Raw genomic sequence first — 17,971 nt, 5'->3', positions numbered from 1 at the left:
GCACTGCCTGGCACTGTGCAGTGATTCTCTCTGTACCTCCACAGATTGGAGTACATCTTTTAAAAATGTACCTCTGACTGTGCAGCAACTGTGCTTCTGGGGGGAAAAGGAGCCACGTGGCTGAAAACCAATCTGAAAACCAATCCCTGGCATATCAGCAGTCTGCATGCAGCTCTAACCTGCACCCTGCCCAGCCTCAGCTCAGCTGCCTTGCTGTATCTCGTAAATCTGACGCTCTTTAATTTCCTGCTGATGTAAGAAAATCACTTGGTCTGCCAACAAGTTTTCTTATTTCTACCAAAACACTAGTAACTGAATATTTAATTCCTGTTGCTGTTATCCTCCAGTGAAGCAGATTGGGAGTTATAAACATGACATTTTAATGCTATAACTGGAGTCTGTACGAACTCCCGTTGTTAAGGTTTTTAACACTTTCATGTGAAATGTTAATTGAACTTTCTGAGCTAGTACGCCACAATACAACTGCATGGTCAGCCTAGTCTTTCATGGACTTCCACACATTCAGACTCCTGCTTAGATCTGAACAGAGATTGAGTCAGAAATGTGAATTAAAGGGAGATCTTTGGCTACTTTGTGGTTGCAGAAATGGAGAGGCAGGTGACTGGGGAGGGGAGTTCCCAGCCCTGACACCTTAATGTTGCCCAGCATTTCCCAGCTACTGCCACAGGAGTCCTGGCATGAAACTGGGACTTGCTGGCTGGGCAAGGTGCTCACACAACGTTTTCATCAGCTTTCCTGCAACAGTGAAGATGCATCCTTCAGTTCTGGCCTGTCTGGTTTGGGACCCTGTGGTCCCAGTTCCAGAAGTGCTGAGTGCTCAGATGGGAAAATTATGCCTGACTATAGGAAGCTCTCAATAACGCTAAGTATTCTGCAAAATCAGGCTCATGACAAATCAAAGGGGACCCTCAAAATCAGCGTCCCATTCATTCTTTTGCACCTGAACTTCTTGGTTTGTCAATCGTGAGTAATAATGCTCCTTCATCTAGAAAGGCTGCACCAGCACATCTGTGAAATGCAAATGGAGGGAATTACTAATTCCGTTTGGAGGGAAGGTTAGACAGTGCACAGCCAGCAGGGCACGGGGCCACGCATTTCAACAACGGCAGAAAACAAACTACTGAATAGTTGCTTATCAAAGAAGGGCCATCTACATCTACACTGAATGCAGCAGGAACAAATAAACACGTGAGCACGTCATTATCTACTGCTTTGGAGAAGGCACATGGAGATGTTTCCCAACTCCTGAGAGCCCGACTTTGCAGCCGGGCTGAGCGGGTTTTGGGGCGGGTGTAGGGGTGGGGGAGCTGCAGTGGGACGAGCTGGAAAGACGTGGGGCAGAGGCACAGCCAGAAGCAAAACCCTTGGGGCTCAGCAGGGCATGAGGAGCCACAGCCCACCACATTGCCAGTGCCAGCCCAACCCAGCAGCTCCTGCTCCTCCTCCCAACAGGAATAGCACCACACCGTGCTGGGCCGTGGGAGGCAGACACCTCCCCACTGTGATGACCCCCCTGATTTTATGGCTCTCCTAGGTTCATCACAGGAGCCGTGTGTGTGGGCTCTGCTCCAGCTACCCCACAACTCGCTCTGTCCCTCCTCCCTGATGTCATGGCTCTCTGGGCAGTCCCAGTGCCCTGTGTGACACCACTCTGGATACTTTGGGCACCGAGCTGGGATCCCACAGGGCTGGGCAGTGGCAGCATGGGGACTCACTGAGGGAGCCCCCATTGCTGCCACTGCTCCTCCTCAGCTATGCAAAAGCTGCACTTTTATTTTTGCTGGGAAATTTCCGGCAGCAGTGGTGGGTTATGAGAAAAGGGAGAGAGTGTGCAGGAAGGCAGCAGTGAGAGCACAGCCAGGCCCCTGCAGTCTTTCCACCCTTGGGCCAAACAACAAATGATGCTCAGTCTCCCTCCCCACTTAACTGCATTCTGACCCCAGGCCCCTCCCTGAAAAGTCCATGTCCTGGTCCTACAACTGGGCTAGGAAAGCTGGCCCAGGACTCCCATCACATCTCCATGGGATCCTGGGGAAAGCTGCTGGATGGGAAGTCTGCTGGACCCCTTTAAAGTGATTTCTTGGCACTTCTAACCATAGACACTTGAAAATGAACATTTTACAGAGTATGACATTCACGTCCCAGGGCCAGCATGTAGCTCTTCAGCACTGCAAAATAAATGACCCTTGAGCTCAGTAAAACTACGTCTGATTTCAGATTGAAATGACCTCAAATCCCGAGTCTGTCTCTCCAAGACATTCATCTTAATGTGGGTTTGATTTCTTGTCCTCTCACATCACAGAGATGCTAAACCAAGGACTTCCTTATGACTGAAATGCTGAACTGCTTTTTAAACTGTTTACAGGGAGTAGAGAAAGGATAAACAATGCTGGTAACAATGGATATTGTTCAAGGATGGAGGGTTTCTTTTGAAAAGATCTCATTTATTTTTCATCACTTAGGTGGTTTGATTAACTTTGGCGAATTTTACTGCATTTGGCTAATGATGGCAGGCTGTTTTTATGGCCCCTTGAGCAATTGCTTTCCCTTTCTGGTTCTCAGGCACAATTCTCCCTGGGCTCACAAAGTCCTTTTACAACAACAATAAAACCTGAATTAAAACATAAAGAATATTTTATTTCTTCACCACTTTTTAAAATACATTTTGAAATTTGGACCTAACACGACCTGACAGTTTGGATAGGCAGACTAATAATAAAAATGCCCATCAGACATGTTCTTTATAGCCCTATATAGATACTTTAAATATAAAGTTTTCTGAAGTGCTCACAATCGAAATTAATGTGACAGCAAGAGTGAGAAACCTCGAAAAGGAAGAGAAGAAAGGGCTTTTTTTTTGTTGGTTGGTGGTAGGGCTTTTTTCTCTGATTGAAAATCAAGCTTGACTATATATATATGTATATATAAAATAATTATAATTATTCTCATTTCAGTGTTATAGTCTTTGAATTTTATATCTACTTGTGTACCAGTCAATTGCTTAGATCCTTTCTAATCAGCTAGCATGCTCAGTTTATATTTGTTAGAGAACAAATTACTTGGTTTAGGCAGAACCACAGAACCACTACAGCAAAAATGGAAAGCCCCCATTAAGAAAACCTGTCTTGGAAGCAACAGATGGGCACATAAACTGCTTCATCTGTTGAGAATATAGTTATATAGGGCAGGCAACAACTAAAGGTAACTGAAATGCTGATGATTGGACCTACAAGGGTAACTTCTATGCACCACTCAGGAATCGTACTCCAGCACAAAATGCCACAAAAGGAAAATACAAGTTGACATTTGTAAACTGAATCGATTTTCATGTAAAAGGAGGGGCAATTTTACCCATCCTTAACTGCAGAGTCACTATTCCAGTATTTCGCAACTCTGCCATCTTATATCTGCCAGACTGTCTTCTGCCATGCAGAGTTACAGTGAGGGTTGCTTATTGTTTCCTTTCTGTAATTTTTTTCTTTTATAAATGGAACAATTCTGTGGCTAGATAAGGGAAAAAAGTCAACAGCCCCCCACAAGCGACAGGACTCTATGGAGCAGACTTTGGACTCAACAGAATGCCCACTCTAAACCAAAATAACTGCCTGACATTGAGGGGCTTTTGTACTTTTAATCACCAATTGCCATTGGAAGAACCCCAGATATGTTTAAGGCCCCACTCCTACAATGAATTCCCTGTGGGTGGACCTTTGTGCCCATGCACAGCCCCACTGCAGTCTCTGGGAGTCACCACAGGCAGACAAACCTAAATTTCTAATTGCTGTACAGGAATACAGACTGCAAGGGGCCTCCCAGGATCATCGAGTCCTGGCCCCAGGGGCCATGTCAAATAAGCTTTTTTCAATAAACTTTCAGGTTACATGTTAAGGTGGAATTGCTCTATTTGCCCCCACTACTACGACTTTGGGTTGGAGGAGAGAAGGACGTAGGATCACCTTTTTTTGATAAAATGTTGGAAGCACATTTGACCAAAATAATACTTTATGTCATTTTCTTTAAAAAGTCAGTGTAATGAACATATGACTGGGTTTTTTTTTTCAGAAGATACAAGAGAACTCTTACATGGCTCTTGTGTAGCAGCACATACATATATTAATTTCTAAGGTCAGCAAAGGCACAAAGGAGATGCTGCAACCACAGCACATGCCTACACGACTTCATATGCACATTGTGCAAATACACATCTCACCTGCCTTGATTTTGTTATTTAAAAAGTAATGAAACATCTGCAATAAAATGTCTCACCAACACAAAGATGTGCAAAACTGCAGACACTGCAAGGGCACTAAATGAGGCTGGGGGTTTGCTCTCACCTCCAAGGAACACTTTTAATGCTTGTTGGAAAAGTCTGTGCCTTGGACATGGGTAAGGCAGGCAGAAGGCACAGAGCTGACCCTGCAAACAGTCGTGCACCAGTGCCTCTGCCCAGTGCCCTCCAGCAAATATCCTACTGCCTTTGCCCTGGGAACTGGTCACACTGCCTTGGGGTTTTCTTCCAGGCCTTTGTTTAAGTGCCAAAGAATCAGATTTACTTAATTTGATCCAAACGACACTTCCCCTTCTCCTGACTCCCCTTTCCCAGGCAGTGATGGTGACACAGTGCCCATGGGGGCTCATCCCTTGGCTCCCCACGGCACCCACCTGCACGGTCCAAGCTGTCCCCACACAGCCCTCACACAGTGCTGCCCCACTGCACTTGCAGCATGGGTGTTAAGAATGATCTAAACTGGGAATTGACTTTTCTTTGTGTCCAATTTTTGCAGTGTTACAGCACAGGAGTAACTGTCTTTTTAAAAACAAGTCCGGGTAGTTTGATGCTCTTGCTTGTCTCCTAAACCTTGCACATAAACACTCTGCATTTAAAAGGTGGGTTTCTCAGCAGTGTTCTTGCAAGCTGGGACAAGCTCCAGTGGGCCTCTGCACCCTCAGGAATTCCAAATAATATTAGTTTACTCCAAAAAAAAAAAAGGCTTTACGGTATTTGTGGGGCCGTCCTGGGTAACCGTGTTTCTCTTCAGGCCTCCGCTCTTTCCCTGCAATGCCAGTGGATGCATCACATTCCCCAGAGCCTGCACCTGCCCGAGAAATGGGAGCCCCCTCATGTCCCCGGGCTGCCAGCCCACACACCGTGTGTGAGCCCAGCCAGCTCCGGGCCTTCCCACCCCGGCAGAGCGGCACACTTCTCCCTTTTGGTCTGTCAGTCGTGTTGCAAATACGTTCACGTCACTCAGCTGGTTCCACACCGCAGACACCAGTGATGTGACGGGCCACATGTGATCTATGAGTGTGCTTGGTCTGAGGGGGAGTTTTCATAGGGAGAAAGACACAGAAGCTGCTCAGTTGCTGAACTCCTGTTTACTCTCTCTACGTAAAGCCCCGAAGATACACAGGAGGCTCTAGATCATGTAAGCCCACAGGTTTTGCATACAGTTTTGTGTTATAAAACCTATGGAAAAGGGATAATTAGGTGGTACACTGGCAAAACAGTAACTCAAACTGCACTGAAATGCCACTTCATTCACACAGAGCACAGTAACGCTGAGCATTACATGGCCACATCCTGTTTTCCCGAGGCACACACATACATCCTGGAGTGCAGCAGTCTGGATATGGCAGAGCCCATAAATCAGCAGGACATGTTACACGGGGTCAGCGAGCCAAGGACTCCGAAAGCTGCATATTGATAAGGCTGACTGATGAGAAAACCTGGATGTTGTGTTTCTGCGTCAGAAATATAAACTTCTGTCTGGATGAACTCGGGGTGTGGGATGGAGAAGGTGTTCTGGATTAGTCTGGAGGAGACTAAGATGGAGCTTTAGCCCACCAGAGCCAGGATTGCCACAAGACCATGGGAGTCAGGGCCAGGGGAAGGCAAGGGGATTCCAGGGAAACCATGCAATACCTAACAGTCAGGTACGTGACGAGATAACCGTACCTGCTGCCAAACATTTCCTCCACCTCCAAGTTAATTCAACTGCGCAAAATGTGACATTTAGCAAAACAACACTGCCACGCATTTAGTGTATGAATAGCTGAGATACAGTGTATTTTCACTGGGATATTTCTCTGCCAGGAGCATTCCTCTGTTGTAAGGTTTCTGGGCTATGTCTCCAATCCCCATTATGCAGGGTAAACACACCCTGGATAATACCCCTGGCCAGAGCCCATAAATGCTATGGTTTCCAGTGCTGAATTATAAAGAGAAAATGACAGCTTCTCTTTGCTCCAAGCTACTGTACTTTACCAGGAATTTGAACAAGCATGGTCTGTCTGTATCACACGTTCATGACAGTATTTGCTTTTCTGAAGTTATCTCGGCAAAAATTCTCAGGTTTGAGCTGAAAGAAGTTCTTTTGATTTATTTGCGATGCAGTAGAGACAGTGCTAGGTTACTAACAAATGTTCTTGGTAAATATATGAAGATTAATATCAAGGTTCAAGCCCTACTGGAGCAAATGCAACATTACAGCCAACTTCATAAAACTACTCTTGCAGGTATAGTGTGCAGACTAAAAATTGAAACAAAATGAAAAACTTCCTCAAAAAAAATAAAAAAAAAAAATCCAATATGCACACTTTCTATGCAAGTCCTTAGTTTTGTTTCTGTTGGGAAATAGATTAGGCTTTAACTTAGAGTTCGAGTACTGAATTCTTGCCAAGAACACCATGCAGTTTGGTACACCTGCTAAACTAGGTCAGCAGTGAGACAAGCGCCACAGCGAACCCTGCCTGCTTTCACAGAGGCCTCTCACTGCTGCAAACAGGGAAAAAGAGGGCAAGAAAGGAAAATACAGTCCTGCAGCGAAAGGAATATTACACTGAGCAGCAGCAAATGCAGAAACACCGGGTGTATTCCATCAGACTTAACCCTGGAAAGCATCCTCACAGGGTGGGGAGCAAAGGAGCACAGCTGGAGATCAGCGGACACGAGGGCAACACTTACTGATTCAGGATCCCTCTGCTGCTCAAGGAAAGCCGAAAACTCCACCAGCCTGAGCTTGGTCGTACCAATTGATCGGCCCTGCCACGCAGGGACTGAGGGAGCTGGAGCTGATGTAGGCTCAAATCCTGAAATAAAGGAACCATTTTCATGAAGAAGTTGACAATTTCTCAGTTTATATTTTCTCAGTTAAATATAATTGGGAATTATGCGTGTAGCCCTTGGATATTTATATTAATTTTAGCAAATAATTAAATCAAAATGAGCTAAAATTGGAAAATCTCAGAACAACATGTAGAAATAGAGGTTCCAATCCAGCAAGCTAATAATGAAAAGATCTACTACTTTGTTTCCTTTGGGCTGTAACTTACCCTAGAATTTTTGTTTAAATTATATACTAGATTATAGAGATTTATAGAGACTTCACCTAGGCTTACAGCTGACCGACCCTTCCTTGGAAACTGGCATCAAGACTCACAGGAGATATTACTGCCTTGTGAGTCAAGAGGACTGGCCTCCATTTCTGGCTCCTAATGTGCCACATGCTACAAGTAAATCACCTCCCTTTTTGCCTATTTCTTCTGCCACTCTCAATTCCCCTCTCCTATTTGAAGTACAAGCTTTCCAAGGTAGGGACTGTCTCTTAGTACGTATTTGCACATTGGGTCTTGACTTCTTTTGGAGCTTTTAGGCAGCATTATATTACAGCTAATAATAAATAATTACTGTAGAGAGCTGAATCATACCCTAAAAAGAAAAAGAAGATTTTAAAATTGATAATAAAGAGAGAATGGCATGATCTAGACAGAGAAGGGATGTTAACCAGCATCTCTAATTCACCTCAAGAGAAGGAATAAATGCTATCTTTTGGTCCTCATTGTAGAAAATTAGATGAGAAGGAAAGAAAACAGCAAAGGAAGAGGGAAAGGCAGCAGCTCAAAGGCAAAACTCATCTTGGGAGAGACACGAGCACAAGGAAGGCAGAGGAGAGGGACCAAAGGTAAGAGAACAAAGATAATCCTGAACTAAGTTGAGAACCAGGGAGAGGTCACAGGTAGCATGTGCCCATATCCCATAATGGGAGTGTGGTACCTGATCCCAACCCTCAAATTTAGGCAGTGAAGGTGAGAGGCTTGTACAAAACAGGGAATTATGAACTGGACTAGTTAGACATGAACAGGATTCTAATGAAGCAAAAACTCATGCACCAGTTTTGACTGATTTGGAAATACTAATAATCCTATTCTCAGAGAAAACTTTAAAGAATACAAGAAGACCATACATTGCCTTAGAAAATAATGTTATAAATTAGGAATATCAGGAAAAAGGACATAATCATGAATGCAGAAAGATACCTGTAGTTTTAAGCATTAAATAGCATGTTAGAAAATCATAAAAAACTGGGTAAGAGTCAAAAAACTGCAGCACAGAGACAGAAAGATGGTGACATTTGGCAAGCGAGATGTAAAATGAGATCTCATCTGCAAAGAAATAATGATCTTTCCTGAAATTAGACATGAAACTGACTTGGGAAAAGGAGCAGGGAAGTAGCCATGGGAAGGGCTTGATCGATTTGAGCAACAGAAGTCAGACTAAACATTAGGTACTTTTTAAAGTGGTACGAGGCAAAGCAGGACCTTCAGGAGGGCAAGAGTTATAAACAAGCAGATACATAGAGATGTTTCATACTTAAGGCTAAACATATATGACTTTGGAAGGGTTTTTAGGCTCAGTTTAAAATAAACTAAGGTGTATTCTTGTCAAATAGCCATTAAAAAAGAAACATGCATCCTATTACTAATTTTTTACAATAATTCCTACAGTATGGAATGCTGACTGGCTATCGTGTATCACAACTCCTTGCACATGTATTGGTGCTTCCTACCTAAAAAAAAAACCAAACTCAATGATTTTCTCTAAGACATAATCAGATAATAGCACACTGGGATTGGTGTTTGGTTTGGCTAGAGGAAATGTGAGATCAGAAGTAGTGGCTCTGCCCGGGTCAGAAATTAACACATCACATTCAGTACAAAATTCAACTATTTTTAAGGGAGAGGATAAATGGAAGGATTACCTGAAATGGGAGCTGTGACTGATGGCTGTATAGGATAGGCCTGCTGAACGAATGGCTTAACGCTGGAATAAAGAGTTACACAGAAATCATACACCATGCCATCCACAGTAAATTCCAGTAGAGTCACATAGTATAACAACATAAGTGGGTAATGACCTTTACCCACAAACATCTCTCTTCCTTGCATGGCATATTTAACAGACAGACAGCAAAGAGATAATAGAGAGGGGGTGGAATGAGGATTACACCTTAAAGCAAGGGGCTCATCTGCACTGAGTCACGCAGCAGGAAACCTGACCAGTCCTCCACAAGTGTCACAGTAGCCACGGATGGTGACTGCTTTGACTCCCAGTAAATCCAGAGGACACTGAACTACAGGGGCACAAACACTCTCAGGGACCTTAGTGGAATGAGGTGAGCAGAAGCTGAAAAGTAAGGCTGGAAAACATTGCTCCAGAGACCACGGCAGGGCAGAAAACGTAACACTGGCCAGAGGGGACAAGGCCTCCTCCTCCATATGGTGCTGTTGCTACCACAGTGCTGAAACCCCACTAATGGGCCTCATGCAGGAAAATAGGTCCCCCTTGCCTCCAGCACTGCTGACATGTTTAAAAGTGGATGGAAGCATTTGTACTGGAAACATATTCACAGACAAAAAACGTTACTAGCTGCTTCCCTGGCATTATCATTGCATCTCACGGTGCAACAGGAGAAAAAGGAGGGTGCCCATCTTACAATTCTCTGAATGTGAGTTCGCATCACTGTAAAGATTCTTTCTTTCTCTACAACTACCTTTACCTCCTTTTTGGAAAAAATTTGCAAGTTCTTGCTTCCCTGATATCTTCTGGCAAAGTGCACAAGCCAGTTTCGCACTGGATAAAGAAGCATATTTTAATTTTCAGACTTACTCTTGTGAGGATCCAGGCTGCCCCGTTTGAATCATGCCCGGCCAAAACTGAAAGAGGAAAAACAAACAAACAGACCCACAGTTGTTCTCTTTGACAGAAATATGTTTTGGATATTTTTGAACAAGCATGATTCCTTTTGCAAACATAAGTGAAAGCATTAATCCACTCATTCCACCTTAGTTTTCTACTGAACATTATTAGAGAACACAGGGATTTTTTTGGGACTCAGCTAACAACTTACCCCAGGTGCCCCAGGAAATGTAGGACGGGGAATTCCTGGCAGGCCCAGCTTGTTGTGAATAGCAGTAGCTGAGACTATCTGAGCTGATGACATTGCTGCCATGTGCTGGAGTGCTTTGTCCTTTGCTGTCTGATCCTTTAATATGACAATTACATGGAGTCTTAAAACATTTGGCACAACAAATGATGTTAAATAACTGCAGCTACAAGCACATAACTAAAAACTTAAAAAGCCACACAGAAAATGCAAAAATAGCAAACCATGCAGGAAAAAAAAAAATACAGCACGGAGGCTAACACTCAAACTACCTCAAGGCAAAATCTCCTCTCAGACATGCATGGTAGACCTGAATTCTCACAGTCTGCTCTGCCAACATACAGGAAGCTCTGGGAGAGCAAACTACTGCCCACTTGTTTATCTGGGCAAATTCTCCTGATTTTAAATCAGGCTCGACTAAACAGGGCGCGCTGCTAAGGCTCAGCTCTGCCTGCAGGACAGGGAGCACTGAGATTTGAGCTCTATCATTTTGATCTAAGAGAAGTTTGCCTTTCGTATTACACTGTAAAATGAGAGCACGGAACTGCGACTGACTCGCAAACAGTGACAGATTTTCCTTCGTGCTCACAGGTACAGAGACATTTTGGATTCGGTTTTACGACAGCTAGTTTAAAATTTAGATCACAAACATGTAAGTAACATTTTAAATTTTCAGTTGCGGTATTTTACTGATTGTACAGTGTTCCCAAAGAAAACTATCAGCGATAAAATTCCTGCTGTTTTCAAGCACACAGGAATGAGTTTAGGAAAAGATGAGATGTTACTTGTGTTAGAGCAGCGCTTGGAGTCCTAGTCACTGCCAATCATGTATGATCACAGAATAGAAAGGGAAAGCCTCTTAATGCAACAGAGTTAACCAAGGGCATATCTTAGGTCAGGCAAAACAAGTAAACAACAGACTGTTACTATCAGGTAAAGTGGGGTTCCTCACTCAAAAGTACTGTATTAATAAGTACTAATATTTAGGTATGTGACTTAAAATGAAGGAACACAAGCAGTATTAAGCAAGTATTTTTTTGGTTTTTTTCTGGTTTTATTTTACAAGCAAAGTAGCAAGCATGCTGGCAAGAGATGCATGCTTTTATGTATGATATATGACTTTGCACATATGCTCCCTCTAAAGCTTGTATGTAGTAGTACTATAGGTGAGCAGTTTCTTCCTTTGAATAGCTCCTTTAGAAACAGCACAGGCTGAAAGTACAGGAAAAGCTAGCCAAAAATTCTGCCAAGCACAGCTAAGGTACATAATACTTGGTTTAGTCAAAATACTTACCATGCTTGTTACCTGGATACAACAACAAACAGTTTATTAAAATGCTTGTGTAGAATAGCAGATTCTTAGCAAAATATGAACAAAATAGTAAGAGACAAAGGAAGAGCAGTTTGCTCAATATTAAATATAAGCTTTAAACAAATGCATTATTTTTACCTAGGGACTGATTCATTAAAAGTGGGGAAAAAAAAAAAGGATTAAGAAAATAACAGCAAAACACTGGGGAGAAATAACCCAAAGCTCCCTGTGAGGAAGTTGCAGGTGCTGAATGAGGGGGATTGTTGCTGAGTGTGTGTGTTTCCCTGAGCTGTGTGAGGAGCCCCTGCAGGACACAGCCCGGGAGAGCAGCAGGTGGAGCAGGGCAGTGGCTGCTCCAACATCATTCCCCCCTGCACCTCGAAGGATGTGAGCCTGAAGGGCAGCCCTCGGATGCCTGAGAAGCTCTGACACCTGTAGGCTTAGCTGCACTGCCTCCTGTGCCAGCACTGCACTCCCAGGCACCACCTTCCGACCTGTCTGAGCCTCGGGATCCCCTCCCCAGAGCTCAGGGCAGCTTCTCTCCCGTCACTGACATCCACCAGCGTCTGGACAAAGCTCAGCCGTTTCTCCAGCTTGCAGCTTTCCCGTATATAACCACAACCAACTTGCTGGTTAAGAGCTGGAAGTCAGTCCTGGCTCTGTCAGCTACTGGCACTCACCTCTGCCTGCCCCAGGGTGGGAGGGTATGAACGGGAGGTTTGTGCATGGCGTGTTTTACTGGCTGCCTTTGGATGTCTGCAGGCCACTGGGCTAAAACAATGCTTTGGTGGGTGTCAAGAGGTGGCAGTGTCCTGAGATTCATGCAGCTCTCCAGACCCCTCTACCTTCTTGTACAGTAAGGACGGACCCTCCATCATGAAAATGAGATGTCCTTAAGCAATTTGGAGATCTAACTCCACCAGACTTCCCTGATCCATTTCTCCCCTTTTTTTTGTAAGGGGAGCTGGTTTGGAAATGCCCAACCATGTAAGTCTCACACACAGCCTGCTGAATCATAACAAAACCAAATGTACAGGGGATGGATACCTTGTGTGTGTCTTTGGGTCCTAGTAACTTCCAAAACTGCGTGAGCCCTGCTTTTGTGACTACCTTGTTATTTTCCAGAAGCGCTGTGGGCACTACAGGCTCCTCTCCTGCACTGCCTCCTGCCCTGCCACCAGCTGTGCCAGTGCCATCACACGAAGGTGCAGCCAGTGCCTGTGCTCCTGCCAAGTTCCCAGACTCATGCTCTTCTGCTGCTAAAATGGCCTTACTATTGGATGGGTCTAAACTAAAGAAGCATTTGAAAGTAAAAGCTTTGTAAGGGATAGAAAAGTCCATTCCTGGGAGGTTTTTTCTTTCATGACGTGAAATGGGATGTGCGTTCCTTTTTGCCAGTTGCTGGTTTTCACCCTAGAATGTTCTGCATTTTGTGGTGGCCATTCATTTCATCCTCTTTTGATCGATTGCATTATTAGGAGGATGGAGAGAAAGAAAAAAAAAACATTTGGAATGACAGCTCAGAAATACAGTCCTTGCAATTGGGCCAGTTTTGAGGAGTTTCAACAACTCCCACAAAGTTTCCCACTGGTGACAAATCTGCCAGCTCCACGGGACATGGACTCAGGCCAACAAACATCAATGGGAAGTTTCATCTTTTGTAGGTTTAGGAATCTCTGCACAGTTGGAAGATCAGTTTTTCTCAAAGTAACTGTAACTTTCACATTCAAACATGAAAGAAATCGAAGTCAGATACAAATATATAAGAGATCCCAACTTCCCTTGGCAAAAGAGCACCTTCAGCTACATTTTGGAGAGCTGCAAGGTGATGGACCATGCTTGTGTAACTGGGCAGGCTTCATAGTCTTCAGAAACAAATGAGACAACCACATTTTAAAGCTGCTTATTTAGATTGCAATATTAGCTTGTCTGCCACTTAAAAACAAGTAGATGTTGGGGTTTTTTATGCTGTAATGGAGAGCACTTGTAACCAGGAGGGAATGAGTCTTTCTACCTATCACTGCACGGCGGCCGCTTCTGGGATGAAACTTGGTAACTGATTAATAACAACACACAGTGGTATTACATCACAGTTTAGGCAGCAAGAGAAGTAATATATCCAATTAAAATGGCAGGGGGAATTTAAACAGGCAGATTACAGTAATTACCCAGGTTGGAATTTGGCCAGGACAAATGGGTTAACACCCCTACTCTAAACAGGAACGTTGTGAGATTTTTAATGACTGCAAATAGTTAAGATTTTGATTTCCTATCTTGTCCAAGACAGAAGGGGGTTGGGTTTGCTCTCACTTGTGCTGCTGTGTAAAGCTGGAAGAAATTCTTTCAGGTTAATGAGGTTTAAACTGATGCAGTAAAATAGAAGTTTGGCCCAGTGTGCTGCAGTCCTGTGCTGAAGTTCAGCAGAGGCTTGGGGGGACAGTATCTCCTATTAAATCATTAAATACTGCTGGAGCTTAAGGTATTCCTTGGATAGGTCCCATCTGGCCCTGACCTGGTTTGACCCTACGTAATTTATGAGGTAGATGGGATTGCTGCTGCCCAGGAATGACACAGAAAGCAACAGGCTGCACACCCAGACTCCTGCCTTCCCTTCCCCTTATAAAAGTCTTCTCCTGTACTGTGCTAAATAATTAGTAATGAATGTTCCAAGGTGGATTTAGAGTATAATCAGTGGAAAACTGTTCTAGTCCCACTAAATCCCTAAAATATCATCTCTGTAATGGAGATCAAGGTCTGCCTCTTGTTTTAGCCAATTGCTTCTGGCTGCAGTTGCACACACTTTGTTTTTGAAAGATGTAAGCTCTAAGAATCTAATGCAAGGAGACTATAACTTTTAATGAATCAGGCCCTTAAGGTTTACTTTTCACTGATTAGTTTTGGAATGCAAAAAACATAGTTAAATTAGATAACAATAATTCCCCAGTATCATCCAATTATAAATCTTAATATCTGTAAAAGCCCCACATGAAACAAGAGTTCTACATGACAAGCACAAAAGGATTTGTGCTTGACTTTCTTTTAATCCAACATAAACAGAAGAATAATTCAATCAATCAGTTCAAACAAGTTCTAGAGCAAAAAATAAAACCTGTTATCCTAGCATGATAAATGGGGCTTTGAATAGCATGTTATCTATGACTTTGGAAGAAAAAAAAAATCTAAGACAGTATGAGGAAAAGTAAGTACAATAGAACAGTATTAATTCAAGAAGCCCTAAAACCTGTACCCATATGTAAAATACAAAACTTTTCATGTAAAGAAAAAAAAAAGAAAAAAAGACATAAGAGAAGAAACAACAATTTGCTCACAAAATGGATGTTACAGTAACACTAACATAAAATAGATTCCTAATAAGCAATTTTGCAGATGTTATTTCTGCTCAGATCTCGTATTGATTCAAATAACCTTTGCAATAATTAGCTGTAGCTCAAAAAAGATAAACAAATCATGACAATATACAATTGTTCTGGACAAAAGATAGAGAGCACTTCAGTGTTTCTAGCCCTGATCTCCAATTTGCTTATTATTAGAGAAGACAGGAGTAAATACAAAAGCTGGCTATTTCAGCCAGGCAATAGCTAATGCCAAGAAGAGAATGCGCATTCAAAGCTGTCCCAACTTGCTGCCTAATGAGTAGCAATTAATCCATCTTATTGTATTTCAAAATGCTGAAGACTCCATTCACATCAAAGGGAATTTTTCAAGGCTTTTATCATTGTTCATTTAAAAAGTATAGAGCTATCTTTAGCATTTTATAATTGACAACAATATTTTTCTTTTTATCCCTCAATGCAGGATGTAGAATAATGGATTTTTAAACATGTAATACATGTGAACTGTAGGCATTTTAATGTTTCTTTTTGTTTCTGTCTAATTAATCTTGCACTATGAAAAAAAATATCTGATATGAAAGCCTAAGATAGATGTATATCCTGCTGTGAGCACCTTTACACTCTGTTTATGTACAATGTCCAATCCATCCTTTCTCCTGAATGGGCAGAGATGACTTTGGCTCCCTGTCAGTGCAAAAGTGGGAAATGCTGCAACCTAACACTATGGACTGGTGTATTTGACTGGGAAATACAGCATTAGAGTGCAAAAATTCTGCTTTGCCTCCTCCAGTCTCTGCGTGAGAGGAAATGCCATGAAGAGGAGCCGCCTTTCAGATCTGCCTCCAAGGACAACTTTATCTCAGCCTCTCTTCCCGTTTTCATGAGATTAAATTTCTCTTAACTTCAGGAAGATTTTAATAACCTCAGTAAATTAAGATTAAAATCTCTAAAATAGGAGTATTTTCCAGCTGTAAAAAAAATTTAAAATATATGACATCCCTGGAAGGGCTGAGGGGACATTCTTTTCTGGTGGTCTTGAAACACAGCAATAGCATTCATGGGCACAACTTTGCTCTCTTGAAGGATAAGGATCCATCCATCCACAGCAACTGCAGGCACTTCTCATCAAAGACAAGGGACTCTGCTGGACCAAGCAGACTTTATGGCAAGCAGGTGAGATTTCAACCTGTTAGGTAAGTTTCAGTAAGAGTCTGTCCAATGCCATAGGTGTGGATAGCTCTGAAATCCTTCCATCCCTCTGGATTTTTGCAGAAGATAAACACAAGAAGAGTTGTCCAAATCCTCTCCTCGCCATGAGCAGGTTTCAGACCAAGGCAAGACAGTAAGATCTCCTGGTATAAAATAAACTCAGCTGGCACCTGGGGAATGAGGGTTATATGTATTTACCCTTCATCAAGCTAAGAGGCCAGGAACAATGGGACTAAGAGGCCCAGGTCAGTGGGACAGATCAGATCAGCCACATCTTAAAAGAAAATTGACATCAGATGCATGTGAGGGTTCTTTTAAGTAGTAACTACTACCCTGGATGCCACTGATCACAGATTTTACAGAGTAATTGCAAGTGCCAGCTTATTGTTAAAAGGGTGAGTTGCCCTGGGTAGGAAGCATAGAATCATAGAGTGGTTTGGGTTGGAAGGGACCTTAAAGATCATCTAGTCCTAATCCCTATGTTGTGGTCTGGGACCAGGTCCATTAGACCAGGTTGCTCCAAGCCCCATCCAGCCTGGCCTTGAACACCTCCAGGGATGGGGCAGCCACAGCTTCTCTGGGCAATTTGTTCCAGTGCCTCACCACCCTCACAGGAAAGAATTTTTTCCTAATATCTAATCTAAACCTACTCTCAATTTGAACCCATTCCCTTTGTCCTGTACATGTTCATGTAAAAAGTCACTTGTGTAAAAAGGAGCACTTTCTGTCTTCCTCTTGGTCACTCCTTCGCCAGGAAATGTGGGCAGCATCTGCTGCATGAGAGCAAGAGCCCATTATCTTCCTGAAAAGGTTGATGGGGCAGCCCAGGCTGCTGCCAAAATGGTCCTTGTTGAAACAGTCGGCACTTAGAGGTGCTGCAACGTGTTCGTTCACCTTGTCTTCCTTTTGCATCAGTGATGTCCTTCTCAGGCAGTTTTCAAAGTCCTCTGCAACCTGCTCTATGTGAAACTGCTTTAGCAGGAGCAGTTGGACTAAATGATCTCCAGAGGCTCTTTCTGATCCAAGCCAGTCCATGATTCTGTGTGACACTGAACCATGCAGGCGGTTCAATACAGGAATAATATGAAAAACGGGCGGTAGCACTAACAAAATATCTGGAGGAGCAAGGTTCCACCTCAGGTTCAAAACCAGCAGCTTCTACCACTTGCAGGGAGTAACTGGAGCTCCCCAGGAGGAAGAGCAAGAGCTCTCTTCTTCATAAGGCAGCTCCCTTATGGCACCTTCTTACATGCAACTTTCATCTCTTCCATGTGGGGAGGAAAAGCTCTGTGGGAGGCTGCCCCTTCTCCAGAAGGGATATGTGCAAGGGGGCAAGTGTCATGCCATGGCTCCTTCTTCGCTGGGACCAAGAATGGCAAGGAAAAGATGAGGGAGGTGTGGAGAGCCTGGCTCCTTCACCCTTCCTGAGCACCCCTCAGGCTTGGGGCTCTGGAGGAGTAACCAAGGCTGTGTCAGGGTTCCTGAGGGAGCTAATCCTGGGAGCAGGGGTAGGACAAGCAGCCTGGACCCATCAGCCAGCAAGACCTGCTGGGGAAGGGCTGGGGTAGCCTTTGCCATCAGTGATGCAGGAGGACAGCAAGGCCAGGGGCCAGCAAACCTCTGTCACCGGTGTGCACTCTGTCCCCACCATGGTGCCGCAGAGAGTTGAAGCAAATGTCCCTGCAGAGTGTCGGGGCATGGAGACAGGGAATCTTCCTGAAGCCATCAGTTCCTAGCAGTAAAATGGCAGCTCCCCCACTTTCTACTCAACACTGGGGGAGCTGCAGCTCATGGACAGCTGAGAAAGGGCAGCAAGGTCTGGAGCCCTTACAAAATATTTTGTTATCCAAACA

The 17,971-nt window shown here is 43.7% G+C and overlaps 1 protein-coding gene across 5 annotated transcripts in view; it reads right to left on the bottom strand.

Moving 5' to 3' along the window:
• The window catches only part of TEAD1 (TEA domain transcription factor 1), a 157,516-nt gene that overhangs the window by 23,716 nt on the left and 115,829 nt on the right, over nt 1-17,971 (bottom strand). For 3 of the 5 annotated variants that reach the window (XM_018076056.2, XM_018076054.2, XM_018076053.2), the window contains 5 exons: nt 11,539-11,550; nt 10,209-10,343; nt 9,968-10,014; nt 9,060-9,121; nt 6,986-7,110 (listed from right to left, as the gene is read on the bottom strand). In XM_018076056.2, the coding sequence (XP_017931545.1) occupies nt 6,986-7,110; nt 9,060-9,121; nt 9,968-10,014; nt 10,209-10,343; nt 11,539-11,550 (381 nt within the window). The remainder of the gene's footprint in view (nt 1-6,985; nt 7,111-9,059; nt 9,122-9,967; nt 10,015-10,208; nt 10,344-11,538; nt 11,551-17,971) is intronic. The other 2 variants (XM_018076055.2, XM_008930795.2) reach the window with 1 other exon arrangement.

This window comes from Manacus vitellinus, unplaced genomic scaffold (genome assembly GCF_001715985.3).
Source record: "Manacus vitellinus isolate BGI_N305 unplaced genomic scaffold, ASM171598v3 scaffold_30_pilon, whole genome shotgun sequence".
Lineage (NCBI taxonomy): Eukaryota > Metazoa > Chordata > Aves > Passeriformes > Pipridae > Manacus > Manacus vitellinus.
The sequence above is the reverse complement of the archived record's forward strand: the minus strand, read 5'-3'. Positions and strand labels throughout refer to the sequence as shown.